Genomic DNA, 22,788 nt, shown 5'->3' on the forward strand with positions numbered 1-22,788 from the left:
AGGAGGGCTGGAGAGAAGGAGGGTGGGAGGGTGGGAGGAGAGGATGGCAACACAGGGAAGCCCAGAAAGAGAGCAAACTAAAATTTGACAGTTTCTGCCTTACCCCAAAGAAATATACATCTCTGTTCAACTGCTGGCTCTAATCAGAAAGTAAAAATTCAGCATGCAGAATTTGTACTTCATGATAAGAAAAATGTGACTCCTTCACTTATGATTTTCCCCCTCTACTTTTGTTTTTTGTTTGTTGTTGATCAAATCATAATAAGACCAACTTATGCCCTGGTCCACTTATGATTTGTACTCCCTATTGCTAAGACAGAAAATAGACAGGAATTTTGGGAGCACTGCAGTAAGTAACTTGAAGCAGCCAGGAACTAGGTCTGCAACCCTCTCTCTACCAAGTCTATCCCTATACCATCACTCACAGGGATTTAAGGGGTAACACCTCAACTGCCATTCTCTGCAACTCTGAATTTCACAGTAATCTAACTCAAGGAAAGATTTCCTTTCTTTCTTTCCATGAGACTGGCGGTCTTTGATTAGTATACTTTGGTGTTTTGGTTAAATGGAAAAAGTAATCATTTATTTTGCTGTTTAAAAAAGTAATATCCTACGGCTTTTGCACCTTTAAAAGAGGTCTTTATAGAACAGACATGAGCAACTGAGAACATGGCCATTAAATTACAAAAATCACCCCCCAAAAAATAAAATTCATTTTGCTTAAAACAAATTAGAGGGGCTGAAAAGGGGACCTGGGTTTGATTCCCAGAACCCACATGGTGGCTAACAACCAACCACCCATTAACTCCAGTTCAGGAGACTCCAACACCCTCTTCTGACTTCCCCAGGCATTGCATGACACAGGTGCACTTACATACATGCAGGCAATACACTCATACATACACACAAAAATAGAAATAATAAAATATTTTTTAAAAGTTAAAAAAAAACTTACTCTCAAAAATTCAAAGTGAGCTGTGTGTATAGAGGGACACACCTTTAATCCCAGCATTCAGGAGGCAGAGGTAGGCAGATTTCTGTGAGATTAAGGCCAGTCTGGTCTATATAGCGATATAGCAAGTTTCAGGCAAGCTGGGACTACAGGGAGACCCTGTCTCAAGAAAAAAAAAAGGAAAGAAACAGAAAAAAAAATGGAAATGGAGGTGAATTATAAAAATTGGTACTCATTAATTGTACTTACTAGAATCAAATCAGAGTACTGTATTCATAGAAAAATACTTTATAGCTATTAAAATAGAATGAGGGAGAAAGCTGGACATGTTAGCATGGAACAAGGCTCAATCTACAATTAAGTGATTTTTAACAAACTGTAAACTAATAGGCTGGGGTTTTTTGTTTTGTTCGGGTTTTTTGTTTGTTTTTTTTATGTTTTAGTTACCGAAGCCTTACCAGGTTATATAGAGAGATACCATCTTCTGTACCAAAAATAGACAAAAGAATGCTGTCAGTATTGGTGTACTGTAATGTGAATCTACACTGGTGAAAACTTTCTGTTCCCTTTATTAACATATATATATATATATATATCACAGAAGACTATATATAATGATTCCACTTTCAAGAAAATACTATCTGCTCAGACAAGAAGTAACAATCACCAAACTTAAAAGGTCATACAAAACACTACAGGCAACTTTTACTTTCTCTAAGTTGAAACTTTTCATAAGTGTAAGTACTGCAATCTAGATTTTTTTTTTTTTACAACACTCAACAAATTGTGGTTTATGTTGTAATCTTTGTAATCTCTGCATCACTTTCTCTTTAAGAATTCAAAGTAGGGGCTGGGGAGATGGCTTAGCAGTTGAGAGCACTGGCTGCTCTTGCAGCATCCACATGCAAAGGACCTAGGTTTGGATCCCAGAACTTACATGGTGGCTCACAACTATATGCAACTCCAATTCCAGTGGCTCTAACACATGTGGTACACTTACATACATGCAAGCAAAACACTCATAATAAACATTTTTTTCATTTTTTTAAAGATTTTTAAAAGAATTCAATGTAAAATCCAACTCCTTAGATATTAATGTTTTTTTTTTTCCTTTGAGACAAAAATTTCAGTGCTGGGTATGGTAGTGCATGCCTTTAATCCCAGCACTCAGGAGGCAGAGCCAGGCAGATCTTTGTGAGTTCAAGGCCAGCTTGATCTACAGAGTGAGTTTCAGGCCAGCTGGGGCTACAGGGAGACCCTGTCTCAAAAAAAAAAAAAAAATTCACTCTAGCCCAGGCTAGCCTCAGACTCATGGTGACCCTCCTGCCTGAGTCTCCCAAATGCTGGGATTACAGTTGTGAGCCTTCATGCCCAGCTCTGAGATGCAAACTCTTACACTAAAGCTTGGCTTGAGTGGCAGTAGTCGGCCTGATATCAGATAAGCTGGGGGGGGGGGGGGGGGGGGGAGAGAGAGAGAGAATGTGTGTGTTCGTGTTCTGGGATGGGCACACATGTGTACTACCACAAGCCTTCAGTGGAGAGAGGGAAAGTTACTGATAAAAGAGAAGCTAGGGGGCTGGAGAGATGGCTCAATGGTTAAGAACACCGACTGCTCTTATAGAGGCCCCGGGTTCGATTCCCAGCACCCACATGGCGGCTACGAACCATCCTTAACTCAATTTCCGGAGGAATCTGAAGCCCTCTTCTGACCTCCGCAGCGTTGCACGACACGGATGCACTCACATAGATGTAGGCAATGCACTCATACACATAAAATAAAAATAATAAATATTTTTTTTAAAAAGAGAGAAGCCAAAAGGAAGAAGCAGAGAGATATGCAAAACCCACCCCTGTCAAGGATGGGCAGAGGTGCCAGTGTAGAAAAGAACAAAGGCACCTACCTGGGAAGCTGTGGCCAGCCGGTGGAACCCATGCCCCTGGTGGGTAATGCCACAGGATTACATCTCTGAGCCTCCATATGTGGCTGACAGTATGGGAGGAAGTCTTAAGAAAGCTGTTTAGCCCCCACAGCAGTTGGCTGAGTGTAGCATATAGTGCTCTTCACCAGAAGTGGTCCCAAGAGCACAGTGGGAGAAGCCAAAGTAACAAAGGAATGAGGAAGGAGTCTTGTATTGGGATGCTGCCAGAACTCCAGGGATTCGCCCTCCTTAGGCTTCCTCTTTAAACTGAAGCCAGCTTCAAAGCAATGCCAACAGCACCTGACCAAGAACTACTGCCCATCTTAGACAACACCGTGCAGGTCACATTCCATAATGCAATATTCTGTGATATGACACAGTTATAGCCAGGAACTTACTTGTGGCTGAAATAACAAAGGCTGGAGTTATTTTAAAGCTGCAGATCGTCATCTGATTCTAGCAAATCTCAAATTTTATTCCTATTATCTTGAACCTCAAGGGAGCAAAAATAATCTCTTCTAAATTTACTTTTTCTATTCAGCATCCCTTGGGCTGTTTATTAAAAATAATATATTAAGAGTTCAACAAATCAGCTCTAAAATCTTTCTTTCTACACTAACAGGCCACCATGACCAAAGACACTCATTCAACAAATATTTCGTCAGGATCCAATATAAGCTAAGAGCCAGGGAAACAGACTCAAAAAAAATAAATAAATAAACAAATAATACACACCATTCCTGTTCTCACGGAGCTAACTGACACTGGAGGTTATCACCAGCATAAGACAGCATTCAGAAACAGAGGAATATCCAAATAACTTTGGGATGAAAATCTATTTGGAGACAAATGGTGAAAAGAAAAGGTCTCCTGGGCACATCTGTGTACCATGAACAGAGGTGCTATATACTTTAACCTAATTTTTTTTTCAGTCTGTCCTCCTAGTAAATGTGAAAAAGACATACACTAAAATATATTTCTTAAATTTTTTTTAACATTTTATTATTTTTATTTTATGTGTATACATGTATTGCCTGCATGTAGGTAAGTGCACCCGTGTCATGCAATGCCCGCAGAGGACAGAAGAGGCTGTCGGATCCCCTGGAACTGGATTTACAGACAGTTGTTAGCTGCCATGTGGGTGGTGGGATTCGAACCCGGGTCTTCTGCAAGAACGACCGTTGTTAGCTGCCATGTGGGTGCTGGGATTTGAACCTGGGTCTTCTGCAAGAACAACCAGTGTTCTTAACCACTAAGCCATCTCTCCAGCCCCTAAAATATATTTTTAAATAGATTTTTTTTTCAGTCTAGAATTTACCATAGTCTTGCTTTTTGCTTTGATTCTAGGACGGGAGAGATGACTCTGTGATTAAGAGTACATGCTGCTCTTGCAGAGGACCTGAGTTCATGTTCAGTACCCATGTCAGCTTGCAATCACCCGTAATATAGCTCCAAAGGGATCCAGCACCTCTGCCCTCCATAGGTACCTACATTCATGTGCACATATCCACCCACAGACACACATATACAGAATTCCAGAATTTTTTTTTTAATTTTTTAAAGAAAAAGATGAGGCTATAGGATATAGCTCAGTGGTAGAGCACTTGTCTAGAAGCCTAAGTTCAATCCCCAGCTCTACAGAAAAAAAAAAAAGAAACAACTAAAAAAGCTAGTCAAGTGTAATAACCTTTACTAAGCACTTAGCAAGCATGCTAATGCACCAGAAGACCAGCCTCTGGGATTCAAAGGAAAATGAGTCAGCTTTGTCCCGAAGTTGTATGAGCCCCCAAACGGCTCAAAGGTGAGCCGTTATCAGTCTAAATCCAAGAATTCACTGGGTCCCAATGGCACAAGAAGAAAACAGAAAGCCTGCAGGCCTGCTGCACCCCTAAAACCATAAAGGATGAGCAAATAGGAGAGAGGAAGTACTTCAGAGTCCCTCCACACATGTTGGAACCAACCTATGAGATTACCATCTCACCTGCTCCATGTGGCCAGAGAAATGCTTAATAGAAGCTTCTGCAGATGAAGTGGGTGATTAACAAGGAATGCCCTGGGCTGAAGGGCAAGCCAAATGGCCTGCTGACTTGTGCTCTGCTATCTGAAAAATCACTAGATCATTTTTATACCCCCAAGGGGGACCAAAATGACAGGCTTCAAATGATAGATCTTATGCCACGTCTGGAATAGAACACACTGAAAAAACACCCAGGCCACCGTGCTTAGGAGTTCCAAAAGTGAGTGTTTTCTGCTACCAGAGGCAAGCCCAAAAAACTGAATGCGCCTCATCTAATTAAGTGAGTTGGCTGAAAATACAATTTGGTGTTTTTTTTCACACTGATACCCAAGTGAGCTTCCTAGAAGACAGGCAATTTCTATTTTGTGGATAAGGCAGTAAGAGACCCTAGACAGGGATGGGGCAATGGCTCAGCACTTGCTGTGCAAACATTAGGACGTGAGTTCAAATCTCCAGCACACACATAAAAAGCCAGGCTTGACTGTACATGCCTGTACCCCAGCATTAGTAGCCAGGTGGATCACAGAAGCTCACTGGTCACCCAGCTTAGCCAAAATGGTGAGCTTCATTCAGAGAGACCCTGTCTTAAAAGAATAAGGTGGAGAGTGATCAAAGAAGACACCCTACATTCTCTTCTGACCAATCCGTAGCAACACACATTCACATGCATGTACCACACACAACACACACACACACCCCAGAGAGAGAAACAGAGAGATCATAGGACCAAGAAAGGGAGATACTTCTCCCCTCAAAACAAGAAGTACTTTTTAAAATAGCCCCTTGGTTCTTGATTCTTGACATAAAACCGTATCTAACACTAGCCTTGGAATATTCTCAAAGGAAAGAGATACTTGGATTTGGGTTACATACTCTTTATACAAATATAGACTCAAAATCATTCCTGTGCATAAAACACACACCCTGCTCCTTGTTGTGAGCCAAGAGGTATCAAATTTGGGATGAGAGCAAGAAAGTATCACCTTACTTACACTTAGTGAACCACTCACCAGAGTCCTTTCTTACAAAGCATATGCAGCTAACACCCATATGAGTATATGATTTATAACAAGAATATAATCTTGTTCCAACTTGATTTTTTTTTTTTTTTTGACATGGTAAAGTTCCAGGCACAGAGCTGACTCAGTGACAGCAAAGCCTCCTATAATGTGGACTCCGACGACAGGAATCACATCTGGATTTGTGGAAAATGGGTATTACAGAAAAGCTCTTACAATGTGTTTGTTCGTAACTGAAGCAGTGTCTCTAGGGAGAGAATGAAAATTGAAGTTTCAATGTGTCTGAATGCTCCTGGAGCTTCAAAAAACAGGCTAGAAATTCCTCCCTCACTTTCACCTTAGCTGTTGTTAAGTTTCTCACCAAGGACAGGTGCACATTTCTTAAACATAACAAGCTGAGACATCACAGAGGCCTGCAACAATGGATAACACCATCCTAAATCATCCTAAAGGAGTGGTCAGTCATTAGTAGCCATGCAAATTGTTGAAAGCAGAAAGTTATTCCTGTTAAACCTTTCTGGTTTACTAATGATGGGATCTCTCACTTGGCTACTTGGATTGCTGGAGGGGAAAAAATTTAGTTTTACCTTCTCGGTCACATACTGGTTTATTTCCAAGAGTCATTTCAAGTGATCTCACAGTCATAGCTCTCACCCCATTTTAATGTTTCATCAAGAGGCAGGAATAATACTTATGTATTGCTCAGATTCACAGAAATGGTGAGAACTCAAATTCCTTCATAAAATGAGGGGGTTTTGTTTGTTTTTTAACATAAATTATATTGACGACTGGCAGTCTAGGCTAAACCACTTCCGGAAAATGAAAATCTTCTGTATTTTGGCAACAGTTCCAACAGGTGGTTGGAATTCTGGGCACTTGCCAAACCACCAGGAGCTGTTCTGTGACTGGCAAGCTACTGTATCATATTGCACACTACAATTGTAATGAGCTGTAAACAGGTCAAAAGCAAAAATTGAAATGAAAACAATGATAAACACACATAAATGGTAAGTCTGAAATTATGAGTCTAATGTGGTTTTAATGGGACAGACAAATAATGACAGGTTCCTTACTGAGCATTTACTATGCACCCAGCCCCATTCTAAGCATGTGATGTTTATTATTATTGTCCATTTAATCCTTACAATAGCAATCCCATGATGTAGGAATTATTATCCCCAGTTCAAATGTGAAAACATGAAAACAGAGAAGCCATAGGTCTGAAAGCTAGTGACAGGGCCACCACTAGGATTCAAATTTCCAGTATCCAGAACCTGTATGTATAACCTCCATGTGGTGCTCAGATTGAAGTTGAGAGATGTGTATGCCATTTTCAAATCTGTCACTACTATCTACAATGCTGAGCAAGCTGCCCCACCTCTATGGATCTCTGTTTTCTTTTACTTATTTTTTTATTTTATGTGCATGAATGTATTTCCTGCATGTATATAAGTGCACTGGTATCACACAATGCCCATGGAGGTCAAAAGAAGGTGTCAGATCCCCTGGAACTGGAGTTACAGATGGTTGTTAGCCACCATGTGGGTGCTGGGAATCAAACCCGAGTCCCCTGCAAGAGCAGTCATTGCTCTTAATTGCTGAGCCATCTCTCCAGCCCCAGGATTGCTAATTTCTTATATATACCATGCAAGACAAATACTACATATGAAGATCACTTTCTTTTGGGGCAAGGAAAGGGATGACCAGGTGTGGCTATGTAGCCCAGGTTGGCCTTCAGCTCCTGATCCTCCTGCCTCTAGCTCCTTGGTGCTGGAATCATAGGCATGTACCAACCATGCCTGGCTACTTCCATAATCGTACTGCTCATCTCTCCAAAGGAAACTATCTGACCATGACTACTTAAGGTGAGTCAAACACCAGACCCCCACTCCCTTAGCACACTTTCAACATACAGATCTATACTATTTAGAGACTTGACAGACTTGACAGGTCTCTGTGCAGGAACAGTAGGAGAGAAACTGAGACTTGAATTGGCTCCAATCCTCACAACACTTCCCAGACCATCTCTTGCTTGTTTGTTTGTTTGAACTTAAAGGTACTTATTTCTTTACTTATTTTTACTGAAACTTATTATTTATTTTGGCACTTAATGCTTAGACATGGAGCTATCTAAAATAAGTGCAGGAAAATATTGCTCCCACCTTTCAACTGTATTAAACACCAAGGTAGTTAAATTTTATCTTAATGTAAATTACTGCTCATCTTTTTAAAAAACATGTACTATAACTCTACAAATACAAAAAATATTAACCATTTCCACTCTTTGAATCAATAAAAGATGACAGCCCTACATTGACAGGCTTACACCATTACACCTGAATACTTAAAAATGCAGTCATCATAAAAGGTGCTGCTTAAAGGTAGCTTTCTAAATGTGATGTGAATTTTAAAGGAGCCTGCAAGATAAGAAATAGTGTTTTCACACACATACATAAACACACAATTTATTCTCTGCCTCTCAACAAAGCAAAAGCATTTCAGTATCAGATTCTCTCTGACTGGATTTTCAGATTGCTTCAGATATACCCAGCCATAATTTTGGAAAATATTCTTTTTTTAAAAAAAGGTATTGGTGCCACACGCCTGTAGACCCAGCACTTGGGAGGCAGAGGCAGGCAGATCTCTGTGAGTTCAAGGCCAGCCTGGTCTACAGGACAGCTCGGGTTACAGGGAGACCCTGTCTCAAAAAGACCAAAAAAAAATTAAAAGGTATTGGATTTATTATTTTTAATTTATGTGCATAAGGGTATTGCCTGCATGTGTGTAAGTACACCCATATCATGCAATGCCTGAGGAAGTTAGAAATGGGTGTTGGATGCCCTGGAACTGAAGTTACAAAGGGTTGTCAGCTACCATGTGGTTGCTGGGGATTGAACCCAGATCCTCTGCAAGAGCAGTCAGTGCTCTTAACTGCTAAGCCATCTCTCCAGCCCCCTGGCAAATATTCTTAATAATCTCTGGATAAACATAAAACATAATCAAATGTCATATGATTGTCACCAAATTCAAGACAATTTTTAAGACCTACTAAGAGCTGAAGTAACTGCACTATACTGCATCATCCATTCTTCTAGACACCTTGAGAACTTCAATGCAGTAGGCCAGATGAAGGTCCTCACAAGCCGGCCTACAGATTCTAATGCAGAAATGGAGGCCAGCAGGAACAGCAATAAGGTGCCTTCTTCTCCCTTTGCTTTTTAATTGAATAATAAATCTCCACATGAATTCATTAGAAGCCTGATAGCTCTATTAAGCTCTACTCTTCTGTGTGCTCTGGGACAGTGCTTTAGTACCAGCTACCAGGGCTTAGATATAACCTGAGTAAAAAAAAAAGTAAGCCGGAAATTTTATTCAATCAAACTTTGAAGGGAAAAATTGATTGCAATTAAAATGCGGAAAAAGTCCCAGTATCTAAAGACTATTAAAATGAAAAAAAATTTTAAAGGCCATCATAGCTTTTCATGTAGTAATAAACTGTTAGGATGTGCATGCACCAAAACCTCACTCAGTTCATTTGAATTTGGTTTTTCTGACTCTCACATCCAACATAGCAGTGAAAAAGAGAAAGAAAAAAGAAAAGAAAAAGGAGAAAATGCCTTTTTAAAAATTTATTGAAAGAATTTTTCCCATTTAAAAACAAAAGGGAAACTGGAAGAATCATCAAATGGGCAAAACGAATTTGGAGGAGAGACCAGAAGCCCTATGGTGCAGATCAAAGAAAGTGAGACCCACAGATCTGTGTTTTGAATCTGTGTTCAATGGTGGTAACATTCTCAGCGGCTAACTAAAAATAACTTTCATTTTAATTGATGCCACTAGGGTTGGGTAGATGGTTCAGTTACCATGCAAACATAAAGACTTGAGTTGATATCCTCAGAATTCAAATGAAAAGCCAGACACACTAATGCATGTCTGCAATTCCAGTATTCCCTATGATGAGCTGAGAGGCAGAGACGAGAGAATCCTTGGAATCGGAAGGACCAGCCTGGGGTACAAAGCAGCAATCAGCAGAGACTCTGCCTCAAACAAGATGGAAGGAAAGAACATCTTCTGAAACCTCCACACGTGCACACTCCCACACACATGAGTATTCACATGTATACATGTTTCTTTCATACACAAAATTTAAGAATAAATAAAAGTTTGTAAATTAAATTAATTGATGCAACTAAAGTCACTACAAGTCAGTGAGGTTAGTGCTGGGCTCTCCTGGGATGATGGTGAGAAAGCCCCAGGCTATGTTCCCAAGAAGGCTTTCTCCCCTCCATACTTAAAACCACAAAACTTTCCCCTAGCCCCAGTGTCACTAGGTTTCCAAAACACCTGCTGGTCTTTTCAGACACCAGGAATTTCATCAATAGAGAGTCTGGCCCTTTGAACAGCTGGAGTCACGATCCACTCTCAGAAACTCCCAGAAGGACTATACAGCCACAGGGCATGGCCACCGTACTTTCTATAATGTTGTTTCTCTTCAAAGCATCTAGCATCTTCTAAGGTGTGATTTGCATGACATCAGCCTGCAACCACTAGACTGTACCTCTAGAGAGTCAGATGCATGTAACTTTGACTATCTGGTGTCTGCATATGATAGTCACTCAGTAAATATGTGTGCATTAATTAAAAGAAATAAATAAAAATTTTAAACGAAAATATGAATGATTCCATGACTGTTTCCTTGAAGATCAGTGCAATCTACTGGAGAGAAACAAAGGAAACACAGTTGAATGAACGGTAATCAGCAGAGTAACTGAAACATTCCAGCGAGGCTCAGACCAGGAGTTAAGGAAGTGACTCAGGAAGTAAGACAGAACAGAGTGGCAGCTTTCCAGAAAGAGAGGTGTAGTGTCCCGAAAGGGAGTAGGAGGAGGGGTATGGCTCTGCCCTGGGGATGGAATGAGGATGGGGAAGCAGGCACAGCTGGACCAACAGCCTTGGTAACATGTGAACTACCAATGAGAAGCCCCAGGGCATGTTCCAGCAGGATGGTGTTGGGGTGGCATTTTTCCAGCAGGATACAGATGACTACATGATGTATCAGGATGTTGCAATGTACCTCAGAAATGCTGAATTCATTCTACCCTTCCACCCATCAGTTCTCATCCTGGACCACTTTACGAATAAGGGTGGTATATACCTCAACATGCCTACCAGTAACTGACAAATCTCCTTATTCTTTCATGGGCACTACCTTTCTCCAAATCTCAATTCCATATGCCCTGATCTTGGGCATGGGCAGGCAGGCCAACTGCAGAGCAAGGGCATTCTCTTTACTGTGTCTATGGCCCAAGTCATTGTGGGCACTAGTTAATCAAGACTAGCCAGCACGGCCCACTCACATCACAATACCACGCTTTCTGAATGAAAGTACAAATACATGCCATAAAAACAGGAAATCTGAGTTAGCTACACATGCACTAGAAACCCAGTGCTAACCAAAGGAGACCCTGTCTCTCCTCAGAGCCCTGGGGGAATGTGCTAAGGTTGGCTTGGCTGACAAATTTTCAAATGGACAGCTTATTCTTGCTAGCACCAACATATTTTTGTATCACCCATAGGATTAAATAAGTTATAAAAATGGACTGTTTTCCCACTTTCTTTTAAAAAAATATTTTATTTATTATTTCTATTTTATGTGTATGAGTGTATTGCCTGCATGCACGCAGTGCACCCATGTTGTACAATAGCCACGGAGATCAGAAGACGGTATGGGCCCCCCTGGAACTGGAGTGACAGACAGTTGTTAGCTGCCATATGGGTTCTGGGAACCGAACCCAGGTCCTCTGCAAGAGCAGTCAGTGCTCTTAACTGCTGAGCCATCTCTCCAGCCTCCTGTTTTTCCACTTTCTTAAAGGATGGTATATACAACTGATGCCTCAGGGTCAACACTAAACCACACTATAGCTTATCAAATATTTACTGAAACTTGACTGGGTGACAGGCAAGGGGCTGTGTGCTAGAACGGAGAGGCACAGTATGAGGACACACTCTGAAGCACCGGGCCAGCTGTAAAATGCCAGGCTTCTTCACTTTGCACTGTCAGCTGTCCCTTTTTCCCAGATCTATTTGCAAGAATCCCACTCTCAACTTTAAATTTACTGCTTCTAATCTACTATAGCTGCGAAACCAGATTTCTAAACTCGTTAATAATTGTGTCTCTAAAGTAAACTTCATGAGATAAATTCTAGGAGAGAAACCCAAGTGATACTCCATCCATCAATCAAACAGGCGACATGAGTGCAGTCTTGCTGGTAACAGAGAGGACGGTCCAAAAGCACTGAGGTACTATGGCTGAGAAATTAGACTACCTCCTTTATTATATCCTAACTGGGTGCCCTTGGGTAGGTCTCCTTTAAAGACTCTCTGCCTCTGTTTCTTCATCTATAAAGTGAAGATAAAAGGGGTACCTTCCCGCTAAGTACTCAAAAGGATTAAAGAAGATACTGTCTACTTTTCAGCATACAGTACGCCCTCAAATATTAGCAGCTGTTGCTATTGTCGATATCAACTGGGTTCATATACATAAGTACCAACAGGATATGGCTTTAATAGTATCTGCGACAGCCAACTTCCCCTAACCACAGTCTCCAATTCCAAGAAACAAATTGTGTTTGCAAAAGGGTGCCCACTTAAACCAAGAGTCGAAATATGACATTGTAGTCCATCCACGGATCAGGTCCCCACCACACCCAAGTCACAGCCTAACGGGAACGGCAAGAGCAATGGTCACTGGAAAAGGCAATCGGACTGGTTTCCTGTAGGACCTGGACAAGAACATTCAGGAAAGACTGATGGTGGTTGACAAGCACAAAGACAGACAGAGAAGAGACAAAAGACCCTGTCCCAACTACTGTACTGTGTTCTGAAAACTTAACAGAGCAGTTTCAGTTTAGTGTGTCCTATGTCCCCTTACAATAAATCCTGTGATTTGGGGTGGTCTGAGAGATTTCTGTTTGTCACTGTAACCTAATGGCCTGCTGAGCCAGCTTAAGGAGGCTGCTAAGGGGAACAGCTCCATTCATACAAGATATCTCTCGACATGTCACCTTCAGTAAAGGTATATACAAAGAAGATGGCCTGCATTCCCAGAGCAGGGAACACAGATGACATGGGAGCAAGGAAGTGCCTGGCTGCACCTGAGGCCACACTCCACCTTCCCACCTCAACCCTGGCATATGGCCAGCTCCAGCTTGAAGACCTCATGCAGGTCTTTTCACAGCCCAGCAATGGCTAAACTTTACAGGAGCACCTAACACAAGTGCTTGGGAATTAAGTTTCAAGAAAGAGATGAGTGGAGTTATTTTGGAGACTTAGTTAAAAAGAGGCCAGTTATGAAACTAAGTGAGCCACTATACAGTTGATTAGACAATGCCAGGAAGATGGCTTTTAATAACACAGCCACCCTAGAGAGCATGTTAGCATTTACAAGCTATATTCACACACACTCTACCTCTTTTGATCCTCTTAATAACCCTATAAGGCAAGTATCATAATCTCCATTTCCAGATATGAAACTGAGGCTGAGAAATTACAAACCTAGTGTTGGAATCCTTGTGAATCAGTTACTTTCCAGTCTCTGCTTTCTAAGGCTTCATGTAAGACAAACAGATACACCCCAAAAGGGAATGTGTATCACTGAAAATCTTTCATGTTATTAAAAGCAGTTATACTACCAAAAAAAGTTTTTTAATTCTTGAAAATAATGATATAAACTGTTGGCTCGCTTTGTTTTCTGCCGGGTTTTTCAGTCATTTAGAATAGTGCACTTACACTTAAGCATTCCTTACCTGAATGTCCAGTGGTGAGGAATCTGTGGGGTGAATCCCCTGGACCATGGAGTAAGTAATCAAAGGGAAAGAGAAGCAAGGGCCTTGACTAACTGATATACCTTGCTAAAAAAAGGACACCTCCCTCAGGTAGGGTGAGCAGATCCTGAGATTTCCAGAAAGGAAGCACAGTGTTTAGAGGGAAAAGTCTAAGGCTGCCAGCTCAGAAAGAAACCAGGGAGGTTTGGCTGGAGCCAAAACAAAACTTCAAAGAGAACAGAGCCTGGAGCTTCAAAGACCCCCTGCAGAACCAATTAACACCTACAATGTTTATCTAAGCTGTAATGAAGGCTACTTCCCTAAATGGCTGCTCAGCAGCACCTTAAAAACACTACCACCCCAGAGGGATGGGAGAGTGGGAAGGACAAGTCCTCCATTGTTTAGAAAAAGAGACCTTGATCAAGGAGCAAGGACAAAATATAGCGAAATTCATCCTACAATAATGCAAGATAATATAAATGGTTAAACTATGATACAGCTATGACTTTTTTTAATCGTGTCTTCTAAATCTCACTGTCAAGATCATTTGGTAGGGCAGTAAAAGGCTCTTTGATACTGTCAGGGGGAAAAAATTTTTCAAAAGTACAGTAGGTCTGATTTCAACCTCACTAAACAGATAGACCAGAGTAGTCAGCAGAAAAGCTAAGTTGTGTTTACCAATGCAGTAGCCCCAGGTAGCCCCAGGTCCAACACATGGGTAACTTTCACAAATGAGGAAGTTGAGATTTACTTACCATTAAGTAAATAATATAGGCAGACAAATTATTTGGGCATGCAGAAATAAAACAGCACATATATATGTATGACATGTTAAGACTGTCTACATTAAAATTTAATACTGCCTAGCTCTTATAATGGGATTAGAAATAAAATTTAATCACTTTGCTGATGTACAGCTTTTATAATGTGTATGCACGTGCGTGTATGTAGTGTGTAGAAGTGAGTACAGAGAGGAAAGGTCCGTGTCAATGTTGGGTGTCTTTCTCAATGGCCTCTCCACCTTAGTTTCTGACACAGGGTCTCTGAACCTGAATTTCACCAATCACACTACACTGATGACCAAAAAGTCTCTCTGCCTCCCCCATGCTGAGATTCCAGGCTTTTTAGTGGTGACTAGGAATCTGAACTCAGTTCCTCATTCTTACTGAGCCACCTCCCCAGTTCCATTTCTGTAACTTTTGAAGTACAGTTTTACTGTGTGGGCCTGGGATTTCTGGGTTCTACCCCTGGGCTGCACTCCAGGCAGCAACATTATTTTTCTTTCCAGAGCCTGAGGTCCTGGGAGCAATTGGTGTCTAGTCCCAGAAACAGAATCTTCTAGTGGTCTTCTTTCTAGGTCTTCTTTCTTTCTACCTGGGACAACTGTCATTCCAGTCCTTATCCCAGGGGTCCACTTATAATTCCAGAAGTAAAGTCTACAGGAGGTTTTCAGTGAAAGCAAAGTTCATTTTGAAGAGTCTAGGGAAGAACTAACAGAATCCATATAGTCCAGGTTTCAGTATTCCTTAACCTTCTGTTCAAGAAGTTCAGAGTCTAAATGTCAGATTTAAGGCCCATCTTTCAGCATGTATGCAAGCCAAATTCTTTCCTTGAAAAATATGTGTATAAAGTAAAACAATTTTTGAAACATCTAATATACACACACCTGACTAGCCTGTAAAACAAGTGAAATTTTGGCTCTGTTATGGTGCTAACATTTTGAAGAACAGAGAACTAGCTCTGGAATCTAAGGCCCCTGGTTAAAGGACCACGAGCTGGCAAGATGTGACTCGCCGATGTGACTCGCTGACTGTTTTCCCCTACATTCTAATCTGTGAAATGGATACACAACTCACTTGTTGGAAGGCTTCAATGAGATAAAAAAGGTAAATGCAATTAACAAGCACTCAACAAAATCTTACAGTTTGGAAGGAGGCCAAGTTCTGGGCTCCATCAAGGTGGAAGGAATCTTAAACAAAAACAATTAGTCATTATATTAAATCAAAGAAGAGTTGCCATGGTCATGTCTGAAGACTGTAGAATCTGATGACCACTTCACCTGAGCTGGTTCGTTTTGATACCCTGTGCTGACATGACAAGTGAATGTCAAGAAATAGCAGCAAGCTTTGATGAGAAGACAGAGAACTGAGAGCCAGAAAGCCTGGGCTGCAGCCCAAGTTCAACCACTTACAAGCTGGGAAGCTTAGACAACCCACTTCAGTACCACTGGCTTCAGTTTACACATAGATACAACACACTAAAATACCCTGCAAACGAGTGGTGGGCAAAATAGCCAGGCCCTACCCAATGCAACCTTTGGTGTGACACTGACACACTCAAATTACTGACAGGGTTTTGTAGACCTGTGCTCTGTGAAGTAGATCCTCCAGGATGGAAGTGAACAACAGCCACCTGAGGGTATAGTATGTCCCCTTCTGTCAATCCTGTGTCACCCAGCTGTGTCAAACATGGCTTCTCAGTGGGCCATTATTTGTAGGTAATTCAGTGGGCCCAGAGCTGAGATAACAGATTCCTTTGCACATTCTCACTTCCTACCCAGGACTCAATCAAAATGCAAATAATCCAGAAGTAACATGTAACACCCCAACCTTTACTTGGTGATTCTTGTGAAGCTTTCAGGTGCTCTGCAGAAAGCAGGTTCAGAGAGAACTAGAATCTCACTGTCAGAAGACACTTGTCAGCTTTATAAGTTAGCACAGGGCTGGCTCTACCTTTATTTTTAATCTGCACTCATAAGATTTATTTTAGAAATGCTTTTTATAACCATACAACTATGAGAGAAACATGCTAATGTTTTACATTTGAAACTGTGACTTACAATTCCCAGTTTTCATTGTGAAGAAAACACTTAATGAAGGTTTAGGCCTAGATCACGAACTTGCTCAAAGCGGCTGTGAATAGAGTTTACGATAATGGAGGAAAGGAACAAAAGTTGTTTTGCCTCATGACTATCTTAAGCACATTTTCTTTCTGCTATAAAGGCATCTGAATTCAACTTATTGTTTGGACAATTTGATTAGTTCCTTAAACCCTTAATGCCAAACAGAGAGGTTTAAAAACAAACAAACAAACAAAAAAACTAATTAAGCTAAGCAGTTTCAGGGACCCACCCAACTTAATTAATAATAAAGGGAAACCATGACATGAGCCCCACTGCAAGAGTTCTAAGTCTGAGGATGTTGATATATCAGTCATGAAGGCTTTATGACAAATTGTATTTGCATATGTTGTTCTGTTGTTGTTGTTTCCGGTCTGCCTGCCTGTCTCTCTCTTTGGAAAGTTTTCATCAAATTCCCAAAGAAGGCCAAGATAAATCTCACCAGCACCAATGTGGATTGCCTGGAGGCTGAGAACATCCAAAAGTATTTGCAGAAATGGAAGACTGCAGATTAAGAAAATTCCAGAAGGCCTACATTCTAAAGCTAATCCTGACGCTCATCAGAGTTCTGACTGGTCCCTAAAATATGCCATCCTTTAGTTTCTACTCCTATGAAATGAATGATTATCTCCACTTAAAGATAACAAGGCCAGATGCTTCAGTAAATGAGGGGTACTTGCCTACAGCTAAGTCTGAGGAGCTGAGTTTGAACCCCAGAACCCACATAGTGGAAGAAGAGTACTAATCTACTTGTTCTCTGAGCTCCATGGGTGAGACTGTGCATGTACACACACACACACACACACACACACACACACACACACAACACTCAAGCACACACACACACACACACACACACACACACATACACAATGCTGTTTTGTTTTGTTTTTAAAAAAAAAGATACCATGCCTATAGGGTACAATGTTAGCAAACACAGGAAAGGGGAAATGTCCTAAGGCCTGCACGGTCTCTTGACTGTTTTCAGAACTGCTTGAAAAATAATCACCACTGCTTTCTTTGGATGGTCTCAAAGGTGGAAACCATTTCAAATCCCCTCTCTTCTATTTAAGACAGCCAAACCTAAAGTCCATAATAATGACCTTCTAAGGGATTGGAACTGTGGAGTTCATGCAAAGACACCATAATTGTGTAAAGGCGCCTAAGAAGCTCAAAGCATAGAATACGGAGAGAATTTCCCTAAGGCTTCATTCCAGATCATCTAATAATGGCAGTGACTTGTTTTAGTTGGGGTCATCTACATCTGTTAAAATATATAACTGATAAAAACTATGAGTATCATCAAAATGGATGTTTTAATATAATCCTGAAAACCAAAGTTTTCATGGTAAACTTTTTTTCTGTAGCACAAAAGGTATCCATTCATTCCACAGGCTCTTCCATGCCTTTGTGACCCATGTGTGATTGATTAAACACAAGTGGGACCAGAGTCCTCAACCCTTTGAGTCTACATCATCACACAGTGTAAGAAATAAAAAGCAACTCTTTTTGGAGTTAAGAAATGTGCTTGCATTCTACACTATCCTAACTTGACCATGATGCCATACATTTTCAATCTAATTATCAGATCCCACAAATCCAAAGCAAACTCGTATGTGGCTATTGCTGGAGCAAATTAAATCAAGGCCTTTTCATAGGCACTTGTTAATAAAGAAGAGAAGTAGATCAAAATTGATCCTATTTTTACAAGCCATTATCAAATGAATGTTAGAGCACCCTGAAAACAGCATAAAACCAGGGTGGAAATCAACTCAATATGAGTCCATACAACAAGCCAAACCTGAAAGGAAGGACCCCTTCCACGGAGCTGACCCCTTCCACGGAGCTGACCCCTTCCACAGAGCTGCTCAGCTTTCCCGTCCTCTTCAAAGCCCTGGGACAGTTAGCAATGGGATTGAGGAGTTCTGCATGCCCCTCCCATGTGAGACTTCTAGAAGGCATTAGTGTGAGACTTCTAGAAACATCAGAAAGCAGGAGTTCTGCATCCTCCAGATGTGAAACTTCTAGAAAGCATACAATAGTTGCTCTTACTCCAGAGTGCAATATATGTCTGACTGCTACGCTAACACATTGCTTCCAGATCTCTGCATTCACTTCATCATGTGTTTCAAAGTCAAAAGCAGAAGGCAGTAATGTTTGCAAGTACCAATTCTCAAGAATAAAGATTCTGATAATCCAACAAGGGTAAGGAGTTAAACAAAACTCCAGGTACTCCAGGTTGGTGAATGGGAAGGTTTGGCAGGACCTGCCTGTCCTATTAAGCAGTTAGGGCTGGAAGGGATGTAAAAGGAAACATAAAGAAAATCAAGAGAAAACCCTGCACAGAAGAAAGAGCAAACTTGCTTTCCTTCTAAATGTCAGTTTTCCAAAAGGATACCATCTATCAGAGGCCCTGACCCCCTGGAGTGGTCTTTAAACATAAATCAAAACTAGAGCATAGATGTCAGATATCTTGGCCCAATCACTGAAAGTCAGAAATTAATTACATTTAATCAGCAAAACAAAGTTGCAAAGAAATGGAGCAACCTCACCTTTCTCCATTCCTGATCTCTAGGAAGCAAAAGCTTCCTTTCAGCAGAAAATGTAGGGACTGAATATTTACATTGGGAAGAAGACCACAGGGAAGATATGATTGTTTTATGGGATCAAATACAGAAGTCAGGTTTCCTACGGTGAAATCTCAGCTCCTGTTCTTTCAGAATGAAGAGAATCACAGTCTTTCTCTGAAATTTGGTAAGACTGCTTTAGAAGACACCATGAGATAGACTTCATCTCACCTCCAGTTACTCTACCACACACTAAACAAAGAGATTCCTCAAGGCTATAAGCACTTTCTCTTACAAGCACCCACAGGAACAGGTCAAAGCAAATGTTTAAGCAAAGCAGTTTATTTCTGACAATAGTTTAAAAGTGCTTCATGAAAAAATTTTATTCCATTAAAACTGCACCCAATATTCACACGTAACTGCCCTCGAGTAAGAGTGAAATATAGATTCACAATTGATCCTAGCCTCCAGCTTTTCTTATGCTTAAAAGGGAAAAGGTTTCTGGAGCAGAACCCCAAGTGCCTGATACTTCCTTCTTCACTCTCTATGATCAGGCCTGGAGGACTTTAAATTCCCTTCCAATCACTCCCACAAAGGCAAGAGTAAATGAGGAAATCCACAGACAACAAACCTTTCATTTCTGGGCCCCTTTCTTATCCTACCCCTTCCTGTTTCGATCTCTTAAAAGAAGCATTTCCCCTATTCTGCATTTCATGAATAAACTGCAAACTCTCCCAACGTCTGCCAGTTCCTCCTGTACTCGGTAAGAGGTGCCCCTTCCTTCCCTGGGAAGCACAAGGCTGCTCAGGATTTTAACTGGCCTAAAGCGGAAATGCACTGTTAGGTGCTCACTCACTCTTTCCCTGCCCAGTGAGAGTCTGGGGCACTCACCCTAGCTATCAGGAAACTGACTGGCCAGTCTAGCTTTGACCTGAAATTTGTGTCAGTGACTGTCACAGAAGAGGAAAAGGAAGAGTGAAAGGGCTACAAAGTAACCAACCCAGTTACTTAGCAACTAGACAAAACTCTTCACACTACAGAGGCTAAGGAGGCATCTCATGCCCATTCAAAGAGTAACAGTCTGCATTTATATGCAAATAGATAAAGACTAAAAGAAAAGAAAATCTAAATTAGCAAGGGGAGTTTACAGCAGTGGGCCTGAGGCCCAGATTCTAAAGTTTCTCTAAGAAGACAGGGCATGTATAGAATGAATGAATGAATGAATGAATGAATGAATGCATGCATGCATGCAAGGCCTCCGGCCCAAACAAGCATAGTGTCTCCCTTCATAAAAGTCAACATAAAAGTCAATACCATGGAGGAGGGTGACAGTCACACAAGTTTAGTAATAATTAAAATATCCCTGCAAGAATCTAAGGCTTAGAGAAAACTGAAAATTTGAACTTACAAAACTCCATGGAGAACAGGCTATCCACGATCATGAGTAAAGTAACCAAAATAAAAGGAGTAGCCTCTGTGAGCTGAGGGAGATGAGGGCCTCTCCAGGTCTCCAGATACCCTCAAAAGTATCCTCTAGTACCCCTCAGTGAGGTGCAGTTTACAAAGTCTGATTAGACTCCCACAATGCAAGGGAGACACATGTCCCTGAAAGGCTTTCTAAGCAACAGGGAGATACTGTCACCGACTTGGCTCAAGAAAGTACTCCAGTTTGCCTGAGGAGCTCAAACTCTGTCCCCAGCTTCCAGCCCCACAGTAGAACCAGGCTGCTCCCTTCCCAGGCTCAGAACAAGAAGAAAAAGCACTGTCCCCACACTGCATCCTCCAACCTCACACCTGGACCAAGGAAGATCCATCACTGCATCCCCCAACCTCACACCTGGACCAAGGGGGTCCCCACACTGCATTCCCCAGCCTCACACCTAGACCAAAGTGGTCCCCACACTGCATCCCCCAGCCTCACACCTGGACGGAAGCAGCCAGCAGGGCCCAGGGCTGAGACTCAAAGGACACCAGCCCAGCCACTTACTTCTCATACTCGGTGTTGTCCCTGTCACAGCGAGAATCCTTGTGCTTTTGCCAGTCTTTGCCATGTTTGCAGGTGGTGAGGAGCAGGACATCCTCCCCGTTGTGGACGTGATATAAGGCATTCCTGGTGTCTGACCCTATCCCTGTCAGGTACCTCTTCCCCTTGAATACCAGCATGTACTTCCTGAGAGGAGGGATGGTGTTGAACTTCAAAAACCCCCTCTCCCCTCCTGTCCTGGGATGATCCTTAGAAAAGAGGGGAATAGAAACATCAAAGTTGGGTCGGAAGTTTTCAGTACTGATGCTGGCTTTGGCCAGCATCGCCTGGCCGATGTCAAACCCCACGTCCTCGGTGTAGTCGGGCCAAGTGCCGGAATATAAATTAAAAATTAAATGATTCCTACCATTGTTCCACAAGTGGAGACTCTGCACTTTAGATCTCAAATTGTGCACATACTGAGGTGACAACTGGTCTCTGTCTAAAGTATCCAGACTCAGGACAAAGAGGCACGCCTGGCTGGGGTCCGAGGTGTAGAACCTGGAGCCCTCAATGGCCGCTAGAATGTTTTGGTAACTTTCGGCGATTTTCTCCCCTTTCTGCTGCGGGTAGACGTAGACTTTGAAACCGTTTTTCTTGCAAAGGGTGAAATCGAAGCAGGACTCCATGCGGCACTTCTTGCCTTTGTAGATGCTCGAGTTGGCGTCTCGCTTCTGTCGGGGGGAAATGTGCACGCTGGAATCCTCGTTTTCCAATTGATCCCAAGGAAAGAAGGGGCGCAGAGCGTCCGGGAAGCGGGGCCAGAAATGATCCGGGCTGGGCTGGTGCAAGCCATTTCGACCACTGTACTCTTCTCTCCGACTGTGGCTCCTCGATGCCCTAAACTGCACGCCTCCAAAATAAAACAAAAGGGCGAGACAAGAGCCAGCTGAGAGCAGGATGAAATAGCGTTTTTTGGCCTGCATGTGTCCTGCCTGGGTCAAGAGGATTGTAAATAAACACAAGAAACACCCAAGTTTCCCAATCAACACTTTCAGCTCCAGTCCGCCATCTTCCCGCCTGTAAAGACTTCAAACTCTCCTCTCCCACCTTCTCTGGATGCCTTTCCCCAAGCCGTGGACTGATCCAGCGCATGTGGGCGATTTCTTTAACTTTCTCCCCTTCGGTCTTTCATCTTTGGGCTGCACAGTGCACGGGAGAGAGCGGGGCTGGCTATCTCGCACCCAGGACGCGCGAGCAGCGGACTGTAATTTTCTCGCATGCAACAAGACGGAGGAAAAGAAAGAGAGCGGGGAAGAAAAAGCTCCCGATATCCAATCAATGGCAAGACGAAGTGACTGCCTCGCCTCTCGGATTCCTCTCGGCGGCGTGGAAAGCGAGCCCGGGGAAAGCAACTTCAACTCATCCACACTCCCGTGCAGAGCACTCCGGTTCCAACAAGTCAGCCGATCCGGGTTCAGCCGGCTAGTGCATCTTGCAGCTGGGGCGCCGTAACCTCACAAATCCCTGCATGTCTCTTTCTTCCCTTCTGCAGCGGCTCCCACACTCCGGCGGTGTTTACTCCTGAGCTCTCGGAGCCGGCTCCCCGGGCGCGCGGCGGCCCGGCCG

The 22,788-nt window shown here is 42.3% G+C and overlaps 2 protein-coding genes across 2 annotated transcripts in view; one reads left to right on the forward strand and one right to left on the reverse strand.

The window, feature by feature from the left end:
- The window catches only part of Ext1 (exostosin glycosyltransferase 1), a 299,125-nt gene extending 276,350 nt beyond the window's left edge, over positions 1-22,775 (reverse strand). Inside the window, exon 1 of the mRNA XM_008837966.2 lies at positions 21,184-22,775. Coding sequence (XP_008836188.1) covers positions 21,184-22,145 — 962 coding nt within the window. The 5' untranslated portion in view covers positions 22,146-22,775. The remainder of the gene's footprint in view (positions 1-21,183) is intronic.
- On the forward strand, positions 21,914-22,735 carry LOC108491083. Its single transcript, XM_017799353.2, has one exon. It carries the CDS (start codon positions 22,279-22,281, stop codon positions 22,672-22,674), a length of 396 nt encoding a protein of 131 aa, XP_017654842.1. The 5' UTR covers positions 21,914-22,278; the 3' UTR covers positions 22,675-22,735.
- Positions 22,776-22,788: the final 13 nt, after the last annotated feature.

This window comes from Nannospalax galili, unplaced genomic scaffold, assembly GCF_000622305.1.
Source record: "Nannospalax galili isolate Female #2095 unplaced genomic scaffold, S.galili_v1.0 scaffold17, whole genome shotgun sequence".
NCBI classification, from domain to species: domain Eukaryota; kingdom Metazoa; phylum Chordata; class Mammalia; order Rodentia; family Spalacidae; genus Nannospalax; species Nannospalax galili.